This window comes from Anas acuta, chromosome 4 (genome assembly GCF_963932015.1).
Source record: "Anas acuta chromosome 4, bAnaAcu1.1, whole genome shotgun sequence".
NCBI lineage: Eukaryota > Metazoa > Chordata > Aves > Anseriformes > Anatidae > Anas > Anas acuta.
In genome coordinates this window covers 12892208-12907960 of record NC_088982.1, presented here as the reverse complement: position 1 = coordinate 12907960, position 15753 = coordinate 12892208, and the positions used below count along the sequence as shown (strand labels likewise).

At 36.8% G+C, this 15753-nt stretch overlaps 1 protein-coding gene across 1 annotated transcript in view; it reads left to right on the top strand.

Moving 5' to 3' along the window:
* The window catches only part of STK32B (serine/threonine kinase 32B), a 172765-nt gene that overhangs the window by 107531 nt on the left and 49481 nt on the right, over positions 1–15753 (top strand). Inside the window, exon 5 of the mRNA XM_068679900.1 lies at positions 11664–11701. Within this exon, the coding sequence (XP_068536001.1) occupies positions 11664–11701 (38 nt within the window). The remainder of the gene's footprint in view (positions 1–11663; positions 11702–15753) is intronic.

Below are 15753 nucleotides of genomic sequence, written 5' to 3'. Positions count from 1 at the left end.
CAGGAAGAACAATATAATGAAATATTCTGTATTTGCTATTTTTTATTTTAATCTAGTATCTATGCAAATTCAGATGCCAAACCTAGCCAAAAACAATTGCTATCTGCCAATATGTGCCCAGAAAAGTGAAAGTCTCAATATTGAATTCCTGTTCTTAAAAAAGACCACTTTCTTCAATCTATGATAACAATACCTATTACAGCTATTTCTCTAAATCATACTTGACAAATACAGTGTTCCCAAGACCACTGGCCAAACAGACAAATGTAGATATCATTACTGCCACCTATTGTTACAAGTATAGAAGTGAACATATTTTCATAATTACAATTTTTCAAATGGAAATATAATTGGAAAATAACAACCTTGTTCCAGTTGAAATATTTGTAAATAAGCACGCTTTAATTGCATCTTTCCTAGATTTATCTTAAGATCTGTTAAAAATTGACTATTACAAGTGCTAAGAAAATTCAAGATCTTCATGGACGCCTGCTAAAAAATATCACTAAACCAAAAGGAATGACAGGTGCCATAATACTCAACATCAGAGTAACTTATTTCCATACATAATACAGCTCCAAACGTGCAGCCAATCCCCCATGCTCTCTTTAGAGGTGTGCAGGGAGAGGTAGGGTCCTTAGAGTCCTTCACTAGTGAGAGCTTTTTCACTTATCCTGTGATAATTACTGCAGTAATTATATCTTGCATTTGAACCAGAAAACTGTCATGTTGCCACACAGGTTGTCACACAGAAGGAAGAAGCCTCAAAGTGTGATAATGGACTGGGTGATAGGATTCTGATTAGTGTCATATGATTGCATGCTAATAAATAATTAGTTGGAAGTAGTTATGGATTTTTTTTTCTGCATTAAAGCCCCAGGAGCGGGAATTGCAGAGAAAACAAAAGATTTCAAAAAACGCAGAAGCGTTTAAATAGGAAAACACAATAAAATATCAATTTATTTTTGTAAAGGCAACTGAATTTTTAGGTACTTCAGGTTCACAAGTAATATGACACAGATTGTTTAATAACAGAATTACATATTTCTGTTTGGTGATAAATATTTGGGACTAAATGTATAGAATCTTGGAAAAGACATTTCAGTTTTATGGAATGGTTTTTAAACCCTGAAATCTTTACTGATTTATTTTTTACACAGAATTCTGTGTGATTCTATCAATTTTTAACTGAATTATCATACAAGAATTTAAACACAGTGATAAAATAGACTATTTTTCAACTTGTAAAGTTGAATGTTTGTTAGTCTGAGTCTTTCTTCAGGGAAAGAAAGAGTGAATCTTTTAAAAACATCTAATATCTATCTATCCATATTCATATCTGTATGTATATCCATATAAAAAATCTTTAACTGGACTTTGATGATTCTGAAACCATATCTGGTGGTAAATCACTGCAAAACTGTAAATTTATCTCTGTGACTTATTTGGAGTATTAAAATCATACATACATTTTTTATTATTATTATTATTTTTCCTGGATGGAAATAGGACTGACTGTAAGTTCTACTGGATGGAATTTAGACCAATTAATATTTTAGGCTTTTTGATATTTCAAACTAGAACAGGACACTGTAAGTGATGCCCTTTGGCATTGCAAGTTCTCTGCATAACAGGCTCCAGAAGGTGCATATGGAAATAGCATAGTTGATTGAATGAACTATTGTGCCCTTAGCTTCTTAAAAGATAAATTCATGCATGCACATCCTGTTGATAAATAACAGTTTATTTTGCTTTCAGGCAGAATTACTGAATCTCAACTGTAGAGGGGTTTACTCCCTTCTCAAGGGAGAAATAGCTTAAAAAGGTGGAATCTTCTTTATAAATAGCTCAGCTTAGCAAAAGCCATGTAACACCAAATAACCTCCTTCTGCAACTTGTCTCTGGCTGTCAGTGAATAAGCCTAAGTCTAAATATGTAAAGTGCAGGACTTTGAGATTTCAGCATCTCAATTGCTTGTTTCTGCATTTCATTTCCACACATATAAACAGTGCCTTTTATTAACAGAAATTGTTTCTTCCTTCCTGCTTTATTCAGACACCTTGATCTGGGAATGTCCATTTTTGAACTTAAGTATATTGGTGGTCTTGCTGTCAGATGTGGCAGGCACCTTGTGGAAGCATATCTTGATTCCTACAAACAGCTACAAGATATATATATATATATGTCCAGATCTCTCATAATCTAATACCACATGTTCTCAGCTAATTTCCAATTATACTGAAGACTTTAAATTTCAAAATTACAGTGATTCACAGAGTCATGTCATGCCATAGTGTTCATTAGAGCAAGAACAGACGGCTCTGAAGGTCATTTTATAAAGACAGTGCACAGCAGCAATTACTAGTGAGAGCTAAGTGAGGGGTACATGAGCTGGCAATCAGAGATCTGGAGCATTTTATTCCTGTACATCTTATAGAAGTCACAGCAAATAACTGTCAGGTTCTTACTGTGATTTTGTTTTAATACAATTTAATGTTTCTTGAAACTAGGAAGGATGTTGGTCAGAAGCAAAAAGCTAAAAAAATAAATGAGTGATAAGGTGTCAATGACAGAAAGAAAGGACACGGAAGACTTCATTAAGGCTACTTTTTGAACAAGCACTCTGTGTAGGAACTCTGCATAGTTTGGCTCCTGAGGATACATCATTTCTATGCTACCCTTATAGAAACAGAGTCATTGACTAAATTCCTCTCTTTTCTGTACAGTGGCCCATAAATATTCAGTTTTCCTTCATCCAAAGCTTCAACAAATTTGCCTTATGTAATCATTATATATGCACTCATTGTCTTTACTAACTACATACCTTATACATGTGTATTATTTATGAATTTAAATATCAAATCAGAAGGAAGTGAGGTTCTTCTCAGTGAAAAATCAGAAATTGTTCACTTTTCTTTCTATAATCAGGAGAAGCCTGTTTATAATATATTGATATGGTTCACTTCACATCTCAGATATAATGATAAGTCTCATGTGGACTTGAATATTCCATGGCTGAAACTTATATTTCCCAAGTCATTGCAATTTTTATGGCTGTTAAGAACTGTTCTACAGCTAATACTAATCTTAATGAAAATTGTCCAGGATTACTCATGTCATATTAGTTTATTATGATGTGGCAGGTATATGTTTGTGATTTAATGTGAAACATTAGTGTGACTAACTGAACTTTAAAAAATAAAATAAAATGAAAAAATAACAGGCTTTGTTCAGGTATAGTCTGTAACCCTTATAAAAGGGTTATAAGAAAATAATTGAGAATAATTTAATACTTGAGAGAATCAGGTACTCGGTAAACTGAGGTTATTGTATTATCCCTGCGTGACTTGAGGTTGTTAAAGTTGTTGTTTCTTTACTGTGTTTCTTAATGATAACAGCTGTCCTCTAGAATTTAACACATAGCTAATGGTGCAGACTACAAGTCTTTGTCTAGCATTCCCTATATCCAACAGTACAACTAATGCTCACTTTCAGGTATTATTAATGGGACTGTCTTGACACAATGCAGCCCAGTAGGATTGGAAAAGGGGATAGTGAATGTCATTGTAGGTTAAAAAACAGTTAATATGATTTTTGTGATCTTAACACAACGTTCTTATTCTTAGTGAAAAAAAAAAAAAAAAAAAAAAAAGGAACTTCAAATACCTATTTCTGCATAAAGAGAAAAATATTAATATAAGAAATGAGCTGCATAATTAAGAAAATAGAAAGACTTACCTAAACATTTAGGTTCAGTTTTTCAAGGTTCAACCTATACAGCATACAGTTAGATTGTTAGCACTAAAAAGAAAAGAGCACAAGAACAATTGTTAGGGATGAAGCAACAATCCATTGTAATCCTTCCACTGATTTCAAGGGCCTTTGTCTGGATCTTGCTTCTTCTGTATCCTTTTAAGAATGCAAAATCATTTTAATTTAATTTCTCTGTTGGATATTTTGACATGATCTCTGAGAAAAAAATCCTAGCATTCTGCAAGGGCATAGGCTGCCTTAACTGTAAGTCAGTGAACTCTGGTGATATACATATAAATTTGGGCCCATCTCATACAGGCTAAAATGAGCATCTCTTGTGACCCATGGTGTTTTGTCATCAGTAGGCTGCAGGCATCCTCAATGCTCCTGGAGGAGGTTTGTAAATGGGTAAGGTAGTTTACATGAAGCTATTCAGCTGCTGCTGCCAACCTGAATAGAGAAAACCTTCTTTGCTCCCTGCAGAACTCACCTATAGATATAGGAGCATAGAGAAATTTCAAGTTGAAAGGGACCTTAAGGGGTTTCTAGACCAACTTCCTGCTCAAAGCTTGATGAAGTATGAGATCAGATAAGGTTTCTCAGGGCTTTATGTAGCCCTGTCAGGCAGGGACAGCACAACCCTTGTGGGCAGCCTGTTTCACTGTTTGGCTACCCTCAGAGTAATATTTTTTCTTTATATCTAGAATGAACCTCTTTTGTTTTATATTATACCTCTTCTTTGTATGTTAGTTTCTGTCTTTTGAATAAGAGTGAATATGTTTTCTCTCTATCCAAATGAAAGTAGTTAAGAGTGGCTTTTAAAAAATATCTAAGACTTCATGTGCATTGGTACACAGCTGAGCTTTCTTTGTAAGTTATCTTAGGTTGGAGAAGAGTTGAAACCTCAACATTCCACATTCAGAGAAAACCAATCACTGCTAAAAGTGAAAATACTTCTAATGAGTCATGCTGGTAAAACTGCTATCAACAAAAATGCTCATAGATGTTACTATGGGATTTTAGAAGCTCAAGAGAATGGAAATGTGATAATACATTAAATCTTGCTCTGAGACAGCAAGGCAAAGAACAAAATCCACCAGATATAAAGTTGAATAAAGTTGAAAGAATGTACTTTACATTTTACTGATACAAATAAAGGGTTAAAGGTTATTACACATATAAATTCAGACCTATCCAGAACTGTTGTAGCTAAAATAACTCCTCTGATTGTACTAAAAAGTATCCTGGAGTGGCAAAGAATAGCTGTCCGTTTGTTGGAAACAAAAGAATCTTTTGATGAAATAAAGAGAAAACATAGGCAGAAGAAGGAAATCATAATTTTTTTTAAAGGCAGAAAATTAGTCTGTAGTGACTGTATGTTTGCTGCAAATACAAAAGCAGAATAAAACAGATGGGCAACGTTAGTTTTTCAATTCTCACAGGTTTAAGAACAAGCATAGACCTTGCATTTAGAATTATTATTGATGTGTTTCAAAAAGGTGAGGGGAAGCCAGCATCTGTACTTGCTGTAGAAGTGCTTTCCTAAATCAATTAGATTAATCTCAGCTGGAGGAGCTCTAGCTGGTATTTCTGTTACTCACATCAATGGCTAAATCTTTGTTTAAGCTTCCTAAGCATTTTTATGCAATTATGTCTTGTAGTAATCAACTTGAGTTTAATTCTCAGTTGTATAAATAAAACCCTGTTTGTTTAGTTCACTTCATTTTTATGAAATATGAACCTTGCTTTCATGTTCCAAAAGCAAATAGAAAAGCTCTACTGACCATTTAGATACTATTTATTATTTGATATACCTGTCACATAACATCTTACAGATCTCTTCTGTTAACTAAACAATTCAGTCTATTTGTTGTTTAATCTCAGCATTTTTTTGTTTGTTTGTTTGACTTTTTTGTTTTGCTCTCCCCACACCTTTTCTTTTTTTTTTTTTTTTGTCTGTTTTCTTTCAAATGATATGAAATCAGGTAACCTGAAAGACCTACCATTGTGTTAAATTACAACAAATTATATATTTTTTCAATATTTCTTTCAGGAAACTATTGATTTCATCAACCACAAGCCTTTCATTTCTAGATCAATATTTGAAGTCTAGGCAAGATTAATAGAAAACAAAAGTGACATCATGTTTGCAATTTTGTAGCAGTACATGTAAAACGTTTTGGAGATTGCTCTGGATTTCAAGCTTTAGAGCACATACCATCACCACATGCTTTGCAGTCTTTGCCGAATCATCACAGAATGGCTTGGGTTGGAAGAGACCTTTAAGATCATCCAGTTCCAACCCCCTTGCCATGCGCAAGGATGTCACCCACCAGACCAGGTTGCCCAGGGCCTCATCCAACCTGGCCTTGAACATCTCCAGAGATGGGGCATCCACAGCTTCTCTGGGCAGCCTGTGCCAGTGCTTCACCATCCTCTGAGTGAAGAATTTCCACATTACATCTAATCTAAATCTACACTCTTTTAGTTTAGGACCATTCCCCCTTGTCCTATCACTATCTGCCCAAGCAAAAATTTGCACTCTGTCTTTTTTATAAGCCCCCTTTAAATACTGAAATGCTGCAAGGAGGTCTCCCCAGAGCCTTCCTTTCTGCAGGCTGAACATCCCTAGTTCTCTCAGCCTTTCTCCATAGGACAGGTGCTCCAGCCCTCTGATCATCTTTGTGGCCCTCTTCTGGACCTTCTCTAACAGCTCCAAATTCTTCTTGTGCTAAGGGCCCCAGACCTGGCTGCAGCACTCCAAGTGGGGCCTCACAAGGACAGAGCAGAGGGGGAAAACCCCTCCCTCCACCTGCAGGCCACTCTGCTGTTGTAGCCCAGGATGCAGTTGGCCTTCTGGGCTGCTGGCTCGTGTTGAGCTTTTCATCCATCAGACCCCCCATATCCCCCTCAGTGAGTACTTCTCCCAGTCTCATATCTGTGATTACCCTGACACAAGTGCAGCACATTGCACTCGGACTTGTTGAACTTCATTAGGTTCACGTGGGCCTACTTTTCTAGATTGCCCAGATCCCTTTGGGTGACATCCCTTCCTTCTGTTGTATCAGCTACGCCACTCAGCTTGGTGTCATCTGCCAACTTGCTGAGGGTGCACTCTATCCCATTTTCTATGTCACTGGTAAGGATCTTAAACGGTACCGGTCCCAAGACAGAACCCCAAGGAACACCACTCACCACCATGCTCCACCTGGACGTAGAACCATTGATCTCTCGTGTGGCCATCCAGCCAATTTCTTATCCACCAAATCTAATCCACCCTTCAAATGCATCTCTCTCCAGTTTAGAGAAAGGATGTCACGTGGGACTGTGTCAAAAACATTGTAGAAGTCCAGGTAGATTAGTCATTCTTCCCTTGTCAACTGATGCAGTCACTCTAACATAAAAGGCCACCAGATTGAACAGGCATGATTTGCCCTTGGTGAAGCTGTGGTAGCTGTTATGGATCACCTCCTTGTCTTGCATGTTCCTTGATACTGCTTCTAGTAGGATCTGTTCTATGATCTTGCCATGCACAGAGGTGAGGCTGACTGGTTGCCAGTCCCCATGGGTCCTCCTTTCTAACCTTTTTAAAAATGGGAGTGATGTTTCCCTTTTTCCAGTCACCAGTGACTTCACCTGACTGCCAGGACTTTTCAAATATGATGGAGACAGGCGTGACAACTCCATCAACCAATTCATTTAGGATGCATGTCATCAGGCCTCTTGGACTTGGATTTGTTCATTTTCATCAGGTGGTCTCAGATTCAGGGAAATGAGAGACACGGGAAGCCTGATTGGCAGTGAAGACAAGCAAAGAAGTTGCTGAGTACCTTCAGCCTTGTCCATGTCTGTTGTTACCATTCTCCCTTCTCACTTATCAGAAGGGTACACTCTTCTTGGCCTTTATTTGCTGACCAATGTACCTACATAATTTCTTGTTATTCTTTGCATCCCTTGCCACGTTCAGTTCCATCTGTGCCTTGGCTTTCCTGATCGCATCCTTACACATCTGGATGGCAAATGATACATGTAAAAATTAATATTAAGTTACACCTATAATGAGCTGCAGATTATTTGAATTTTAAACTACCTTCGTTCTGGAGATAGACTATTTATTCCTATTATTTTCTTCACGAGTATTCAAGCCCCAGGAAAAATTTTAACATGTAGGAGTTCTGACTAGCTTCCAATTGCAGTGGAATATATCGAAGACTCACTGAATACATATATACAGTCCCTTTCCAAGTCCCTTTTATATCTTTCGTGAACTTCCTTGCAGTTAAATGGAGGAGGAAAAAGAACAATGGACAATTGGATACATTATGTTTCATAGACTCACAAATTCAGGTCGGAAGGAATGCCCAGAGGCCTCTGCTCCATGATTCTGCTCACTACAGGGTCAGTTGTATCTGACCTGGTTGTTTGGCTTTTATCTAGTTAGGTCTTGAAAATCTCAAAGGATGTAGACTATACAACCTTCTCATTTCTCAGTTTAGAAAGTCACTTCTACCCCAACTAGTAATACCAGAAAGGAACATGGATAGAAGCAGCAATTTAAACTGAAAATACTTGAACCTTAATCCTTTATAATCATTGTGAGCCTTTCAAGTGAGTTCAGGGGACTCTGATTAGCAATATGCAGTGAATATGAGTTGAGCAACACTCTTGGATTTCTTCCATGTAGAGGGAATGTCTTAAAGCAGTGAATCTCCCTTCAGTCTAGACATTATAGAAGATACAAATAGATGATTAATCATTCTTTATTACTTAGAAAGTATATGGAGCACCTTCTTAATGTGCTTTCAGGCAGCTTTATTTGACATTTTTAGCTGGGCAATTGAAGAAAGCTATAAAAATTTTCACAGGCAATAGCAACAAGTGGAATAATTTCCCCCCCCAATATTTTTCTCATCTGTCTTCAACTGTGAGGTTTTGGTTCAGCTGTTACATTAATTATGCTTGGTCCTGTCACTGAGTGAAGACTTTGAAGGCCCATTTCTATGAGTGTCTGACTTTTCTGTGTATAAAAAAAAAAAAAGAGCTGGAGTAGCAACAGTACAGACTGGGAAAGTTGTGGTTGTGAAATCAGTGTCAAAGACAGCTGTAAATGAAAGGTTTGAAGGCAGCCCAGGGCTCTTCTGAATCTCTAATGTAAGTTAATTTGCTATTTGCAAAAGTCATTAGGTTTCTCTTGTGAGCTAGTTCATGATACTTGGATTATGAAACAAGTCTTTCAATTCATCCTCTCAGCTGGGGATATGCATAGCAGGAAAACCCTGAAGTTAAGGCACTGGATTTCATATACTGCTTGTGCATGTTTGAACATGCTTGCTAAGATGGGAAATGTTTTCTGAAAATTTGATGTGTAGTCAAAACAGAATTTCACTTATTTAACATTTTTGAATTTAAACTGCTTAACTAAAGAGTTTTTTATCTTTTAAATCCACCTTTGTATATAAACAGTGTTTTCACTATTTAAACGAATTTACCCAAAGAGTTATTTAAAGGAAATATCTGTCTTCTGGATAAAACTGTAAGCTCTCAGTTCTGAATATATCCAGCAACTATAATTGCAATGCTCCTAGACCTGCCAAGTATTGACACTGAGTCTGTTGAATCCTCCCCACTGGCCACTCAAAGGCCTCAAAAGTGCTAAGTTTTGGCTGTGGGCTTGTTCCTCTGCAGTGTATGGAGATTTCAACAAGCTACTTCTGGAGCTCTGATCTTCTAGTGCTGTGCAGAAAACTGATGATAAGCACATTACAGACTGCTATTGGAAGGCACACAGGCACACTCTTCACTGTTAATCTGTGCTTTGCTTTCTCACTTGTCATGTAAATCTATGCATCTCCAAGCACATGATCCGAAAACAGCAGTATCTTACATTCTGGGGGAAAACATACTTAGGAAACTTGTTCTCCTTCTGGCTTAAGTTAACCTATGACATTTGCTTGCTGTAAAAGCAGTGTAAAATAGGTTGAGATCTGAGACATGGTTATGAGTCTATCAGGTTGCCACTGCAAGGCAAAACACCTTGCTGTACCTGCCTCAGAGCAAAATGAGTAAAATCAGTAGTGGAAAAGATCCTTTAGTCAGGAAAGGCTCTATGGTCTGTGCATTTGTACCAAGTATAAGCTACTGCCTGAGTTAGTCACAGAAAGACAAGCATGGAACTAATTTTACTGCTCGAATTTCTGAATGTTGCAGATACAACTGCATGTAGAATACATTTCATGTTATATGCAGTCGTCAAGTAGATTTGTCAATGTCTTTTCTGGTGGCAATAAAAATATATACTCTATGTTATGGTGCAAAATCGTAGCACATATTCGTATTGTTCAAACTCTTCCTAAAAATAAATAAATAAATGAATAAATAAATAAAAATTGAAAAATCATGGGCTTGTAATGACCAATCCCTGGGAATGGCATTGCTATAGATATGATAGTAGTTCTTAAAGCTGAATTTCTCCTTTTCCTCAGTTTTATTTTCAGTGAAGTACTGGTGATTTTACTATTCCAATTCTATTTTGTTGTTGTTTCTTTAAGTTGGGGAAAACAATTTGAAGTGATGTTGTACATATCACTGATATTATTAAGACACTGAAAGATCTTAATGTACCTGGCTGTGACTCTATTATTTTTACCCATGTGAGAAGTGCAGAGTCCATTTCATTCCATTTATGGGAACATTGGACAAAACTTGTTAGTGAAGTCTAAGTGTATATAAGTATATATTTCAGTCAGGAGAGGTTTTATTGAGAAATGTTTAAATTGGAATAATCAAGACATCCCTTAGCTAAAATAAGACACACTGAAAGAAGTCTTTGGAATTCATTTGCAGGCTCATTTGTTGGATTTTGGCAGTTTGCAGTGCCTTGTCTTTTGAGATCAATGGAGAAATTAGCCAAATGTTTTGCTCAAGGCGGACCAATGCATCTCCCCTTCTGGCGGTGCCACAGCAAGAACACTGCTACAAAATTGCATTAGGTGCAAGCTGCAGTGAAAAGGCAGTGCCATGTACCAGCTCCACAACACCCTCACCAAGCCACAGGGTGAGCGAAATGAGAGAGCAGGCCAGGCTGGCAAAAGGAAGAGATGACTTTCCCCTGAATTTCTCCATGTCAAGGGGAATTCTGGCCCAAGAAAGGGTGTGAATTCCCAGCAGTGGTGGAGAAAAGCTGTCTCCATCCCTTTTGAGAGCAGCCTGAATGTAGGTCAACTTAAAATGATCCCGAAATAGATGATCTTAAAGGCAATACATTTTCCTTGTGCCAAGAACTGCAGAGTTAAGCTGATGTTTTGTAAATCATGATCTCCACCCTTCCTTTTAGACCCATTCCTTCCTCTAGATGCTACCTGCCATTATAGACAACTAAGCGGGGATTCAAGGGCTAAAAAGGGATCTGCTAGACTTACCCAGGCAGTATAGAATAGCTAGCTGGACTCTACAAAATGTGAGTGATCATGTCCATGAGCATGGCAGATTAGTGGGGTCTGGCAGAAAGGTTAGATCACTGATGTTTCCAATTAAGTGATTTCTTGGGTCTGTCAAGCACAGAGTCCCTGAGGCAATCAGGCACCTCCAAGATGCAAATCTTCCATTTCATTGTTCTGACTGCTATAAAGAATAATGTTTATTATCTTGAAAACCAAATCCATGTCAATGCTAACCATATGAAAACAGAACCACATGAAATGGAAACCTAGAAAGCCTCTTTAGTATGCATGTTTTTTCAGACCAGTAAAAAGATGCAGATAAAAATCTGCATGCCTTTTTGCATGACATGGCTTTCATCGGTTTTATAATAATTTAAATGACTTGGCCTGCATAACAAGATGGTAAAACTTTTAAAATTGCAGGTCTTCTTTTGGTATGAAATATAATGTATTCATTTCCTTATTTTATAGGGATATCAAACCTGACAACATACTACTGGATGAGCACGGTAAGTGAATTTTGACTGTTTTCTCTCAGATATCTCTAATTTGTGGGCTCTCTGTAACATGGTGGCTCATGCTTTGTCAGTCAGCCTGAGATGATGGGTTCCAATCTAAATCTGGATGTTCTCTGCATGTCCCTCTGTCCATCTTGGGCCTTTTGTAATATCCCTTCCTATCGAAAACCAAAAAAATGCTGATCTGACACTTGAAAGACCTGAACATGAAGGAATTTAATATGACTGGAGATCACAAGGGACATCTGGCAAAACAAAGTTAATATTTTAATAACACAATTAAAGTCATTGCAATCACTGTTTAGGGATCTTCCAGTAGAGCAGTACTAAGTACTTATTTTCTCTTTGTCTGAACTCCTGAAGGGCTAGAAAATTTAAAATAACAAATTATTTCTCATGTATGTATCTGAAATTATTTTCCTGAATTTAAATATGGAATTTGGAAATGTGTGTCTAAAGTCTCTGTAAAATTTTTGAGGTACCATATATTGTTTTGGCACAAATTATGTCTAAAATGACCAGGCAACATAATCAGCTTTGAAGTTTAAACACTAATTCCATGATCTCAAACTAAAAATGTGGGGTATAAGTGGTATGAAATACTATTTTTTTTCCAATGTAAACATATAGGCAATATAAGAAGCATTTTTCTAAAATGTCATGCATCTTTTTGCAACTATTCATAACAAGGACATGAGAAAATAAAAATAATGAAAACATTAACCTTGTGTCGGTTAGAAAAGAAATACAAGGGGAAGACAAAATGGAAAAAAGATGTGTGTTTGCTGCTGTGGGAAAGCCTTGTTTTGCTTTGTACACCTCAGAAATTGATTAAGAACAGTTAATCTCTGAGAAAATACAGACTTGAAATGATGCCAAAGTTACCATTATTTTTCAAAATCTGTTGCAGAGCTGCTGGGTATACAAGTTAAAATTGATTAAAGAGGTAACATTGCAAACAGCTGGAGTTTGTCCCTGGGAATATTGAAGCCAATAAAGCTAAATCATATTTGAGTTTTAAACCATCTAGGACTTTGGGTATTCAGTGTTTGACTCGTAAGAGTTAATGTTCCCTAGACACAAATATCAGCAAATAAGCATGAAATAGAAATCTCTTGTCTTTAAGTCCTGGGTGAATTAAAGATGTCAAAGGCAACATGAAATGACTATGAGAGTGTTAAATCTCTGATTGACAGACTTTGAAGTACTGTTACCCTTATCTCTTCTTGCCCCTCATCAAGGTCAATTACAGCATAAAATCAGCCTCTTGGAAGAGTTTTCCTATGGGAGCTCAAGTATTGTAGAGAAGAAGCAACACCAGAGTCAGTAATATGCTGCAAAATCATTTTTTGGTGACTATAAAATGATCAGCAAAGATATCTATAGAGTGCTTGGAAATTTGGGGATGGATAGCCCCCTTTTTTTGCAAAGCAGCATACTGCTGCTCCCTCATAGCACACCTGCAGACAAGTGATGTAATAACCATGCTTCTCCTGGCTTGCAGATAGGCCTAGGTTGGCACAATTAATCAGCTCACAGATCCTTGGCTCACAAACCAGTTATGTGACTGTAAAATGTAGTTCTCCCAGCCTAGGTAAGAGTTCACTATATGATGTGACACCAATAGGACATGCATCTGTACCATGCTAGTCATCTTAAGCTTCTTTTACAGATAACAGAAATCTGATTTAAATCTGATTAAACCTGAGCTATTTTAGATGTCTGCACTAAACACTAGCATGCATTTCTCTTCAGTGAATAATACTTAGGAAGTTTTGTGTGGATAACCAGCTCATAGATTTGCATTTAGCCAGATGAATCCTATCCTTGAAGTCCAAAAAACTTCAATTACGTTGCAACATATCACAATAACGTATTTTTTAAGGAACTATCAGCTTTCACTTAACAGAAAGATGTGCTCAATATGCCACCCTAAATATGGTAGGCTGTATAAGAAGCATAACATATTCACCTGATACAGGTCTAACCAGGTGCACAGGAACTTTATTTTAGCCTGTGGCCTCCAGGATGGTATAACAGTTTCCCATATGCTTCACTGTACTCTTCATTCTTTCTTACAATTTATAAAACAACCATGTTTACCCAAAAGTGTTATGGAATTGGATATGCACAAAATCTAGGACTGAGAGTTTGTCTCAATAAATTAAATTTCTTTGACCTCACCAGAGAAACCTGTTTTGGTTGAAGTCCTTTCACATTGCCTGATATCTTCAAGCCATTACAGAATCACAGAATCACATTATGCTGACTGACTTTTATAGCTTACACTAGGATCATAGATATTTCTGGTTGTTGAAACCAGTTGGTCTACAGTTTATCTGTATGACTTAGGAAACCTACCTCAGGAATATGAAAGTAGCAAAAACAGGAGATTTTTCTCAATCCATAAAAATGGTTAATCTAAACATCAAATCAAAAAATCATTAAACATATGTATCTTGTTAAAAATCATTCTATCAGACCAAGCCTGAATTTTCCCAAGTACTTTTCAGTAAAGCCACATCTCAACATTGCTGAGCAGAGGTTCTGTTGCATTGATGGGTATAAATGTGTGATGAACACAAGACATGTAATGCTATATGAGAACTGGGAAAATAGATGCTGAAAATAATGTTCCAGCCCCTACCAGAAGATGACCTCCTGCAGAGATTTACTCCCTCATAGAAAACTCTTCCTTGAGTAGAGAGATTAAGAATGTTTTCAGTGTGCTGGAGCAGAAGCAGTGTGGTGTTTCATTTCAGTTCTCTCTCTAAACCAGAATTAGACCTCTCTAAGGAAACAAATACCACCCATAAAGCTCTTCTATTTTATTTGCCTCTCTACTTTCTCAGAAAACTCTCTTATAACTAACACTAATCTCTGAATTTAGTAGTAGTGCTCTGTTCTGCTAACATGCATCTGAAATAGTTATTCCATGATAGCTGAAGGGACTAGCTTGTGGTTCAGGAGAGCTATTATTACTGTGTTGTACAGAGAAAAACATTACAGAATTCTCATAATAACAGTATTCTGCTTCCCCCACTACTCCTTTCACTTTAATGGTTTAGATCAATATGTCTGAAATGACAGTGTTTAGAACTGAGCGCTGGCAAATCTCATCCATGTTGTATTTTTCTTGAATTGTTGAAGAAATTAAAGATGCCTTAAAATGTCTTAAGGATCTAAGGAGCTATTATGTCATCTGAGGAGACATGGAATGTCTAAAACACAGGAAAAAATGTGGCAACCAGATTGGTACATTGTCTTTTTTTTCCAGGGATGATTACTTGCTATTTCTATAGCTACTTGGTAGTACCATTGATATTAACATTTCTGGTCATCCTGCAGAAATCATAAAGCTCTGCTCTAGACATCCAGGTTTAGCATTGTGCAGGGTGACCACACCATTGTTATGCTCTACTTACAGAAAATTTGCAAGGGTTTTATATCCTCCTGGGAAAGCATTTCAAAGCATTATTTCACACAACCCTGTAAGATCCCTGCATGGCTTACCAAGGAAGAATTCCCTGTAGAATCAGACACAGTATCTCAGCCAGCATTCTGTCACAGCCATTGGCAAAAGGAGATACTCATCACAGGGAGTGCCTTTTGCCGCTTTTAGTCATCAAATGATTCAGCACTCCCTATTATCCACATTGTTAATAATTTTTTATCTTTGTATATTCCTGTTAGAATCTGGATGGTCTTTTGTTAATGCATTCATCTACTTCCTATTTGAAGTTGCTGCTATTATTGCTCCAACCACATGGAGAAACAAGTTCTAGAAGTTCACCATCCTTCATGAAAGAAAAGAGTTTTCTTTAATCTGTTTTGAAATGTTACTTTCTAAAAAGTGTCTCCTGCTTCTAAAGTTGCAGAATTTGATGAATAATATCTTACATTTACCTTATTCTCCATCTTCATGATATAAAAAAAAAAAAAAAAAGCAATATCTTTTTATAGATTGGATTTTTGCATCTCTAATAGTGATAATTTTATTTAGTAATCATTTCGCATATGAGGGAGTAAGGCAGACTAAAGTT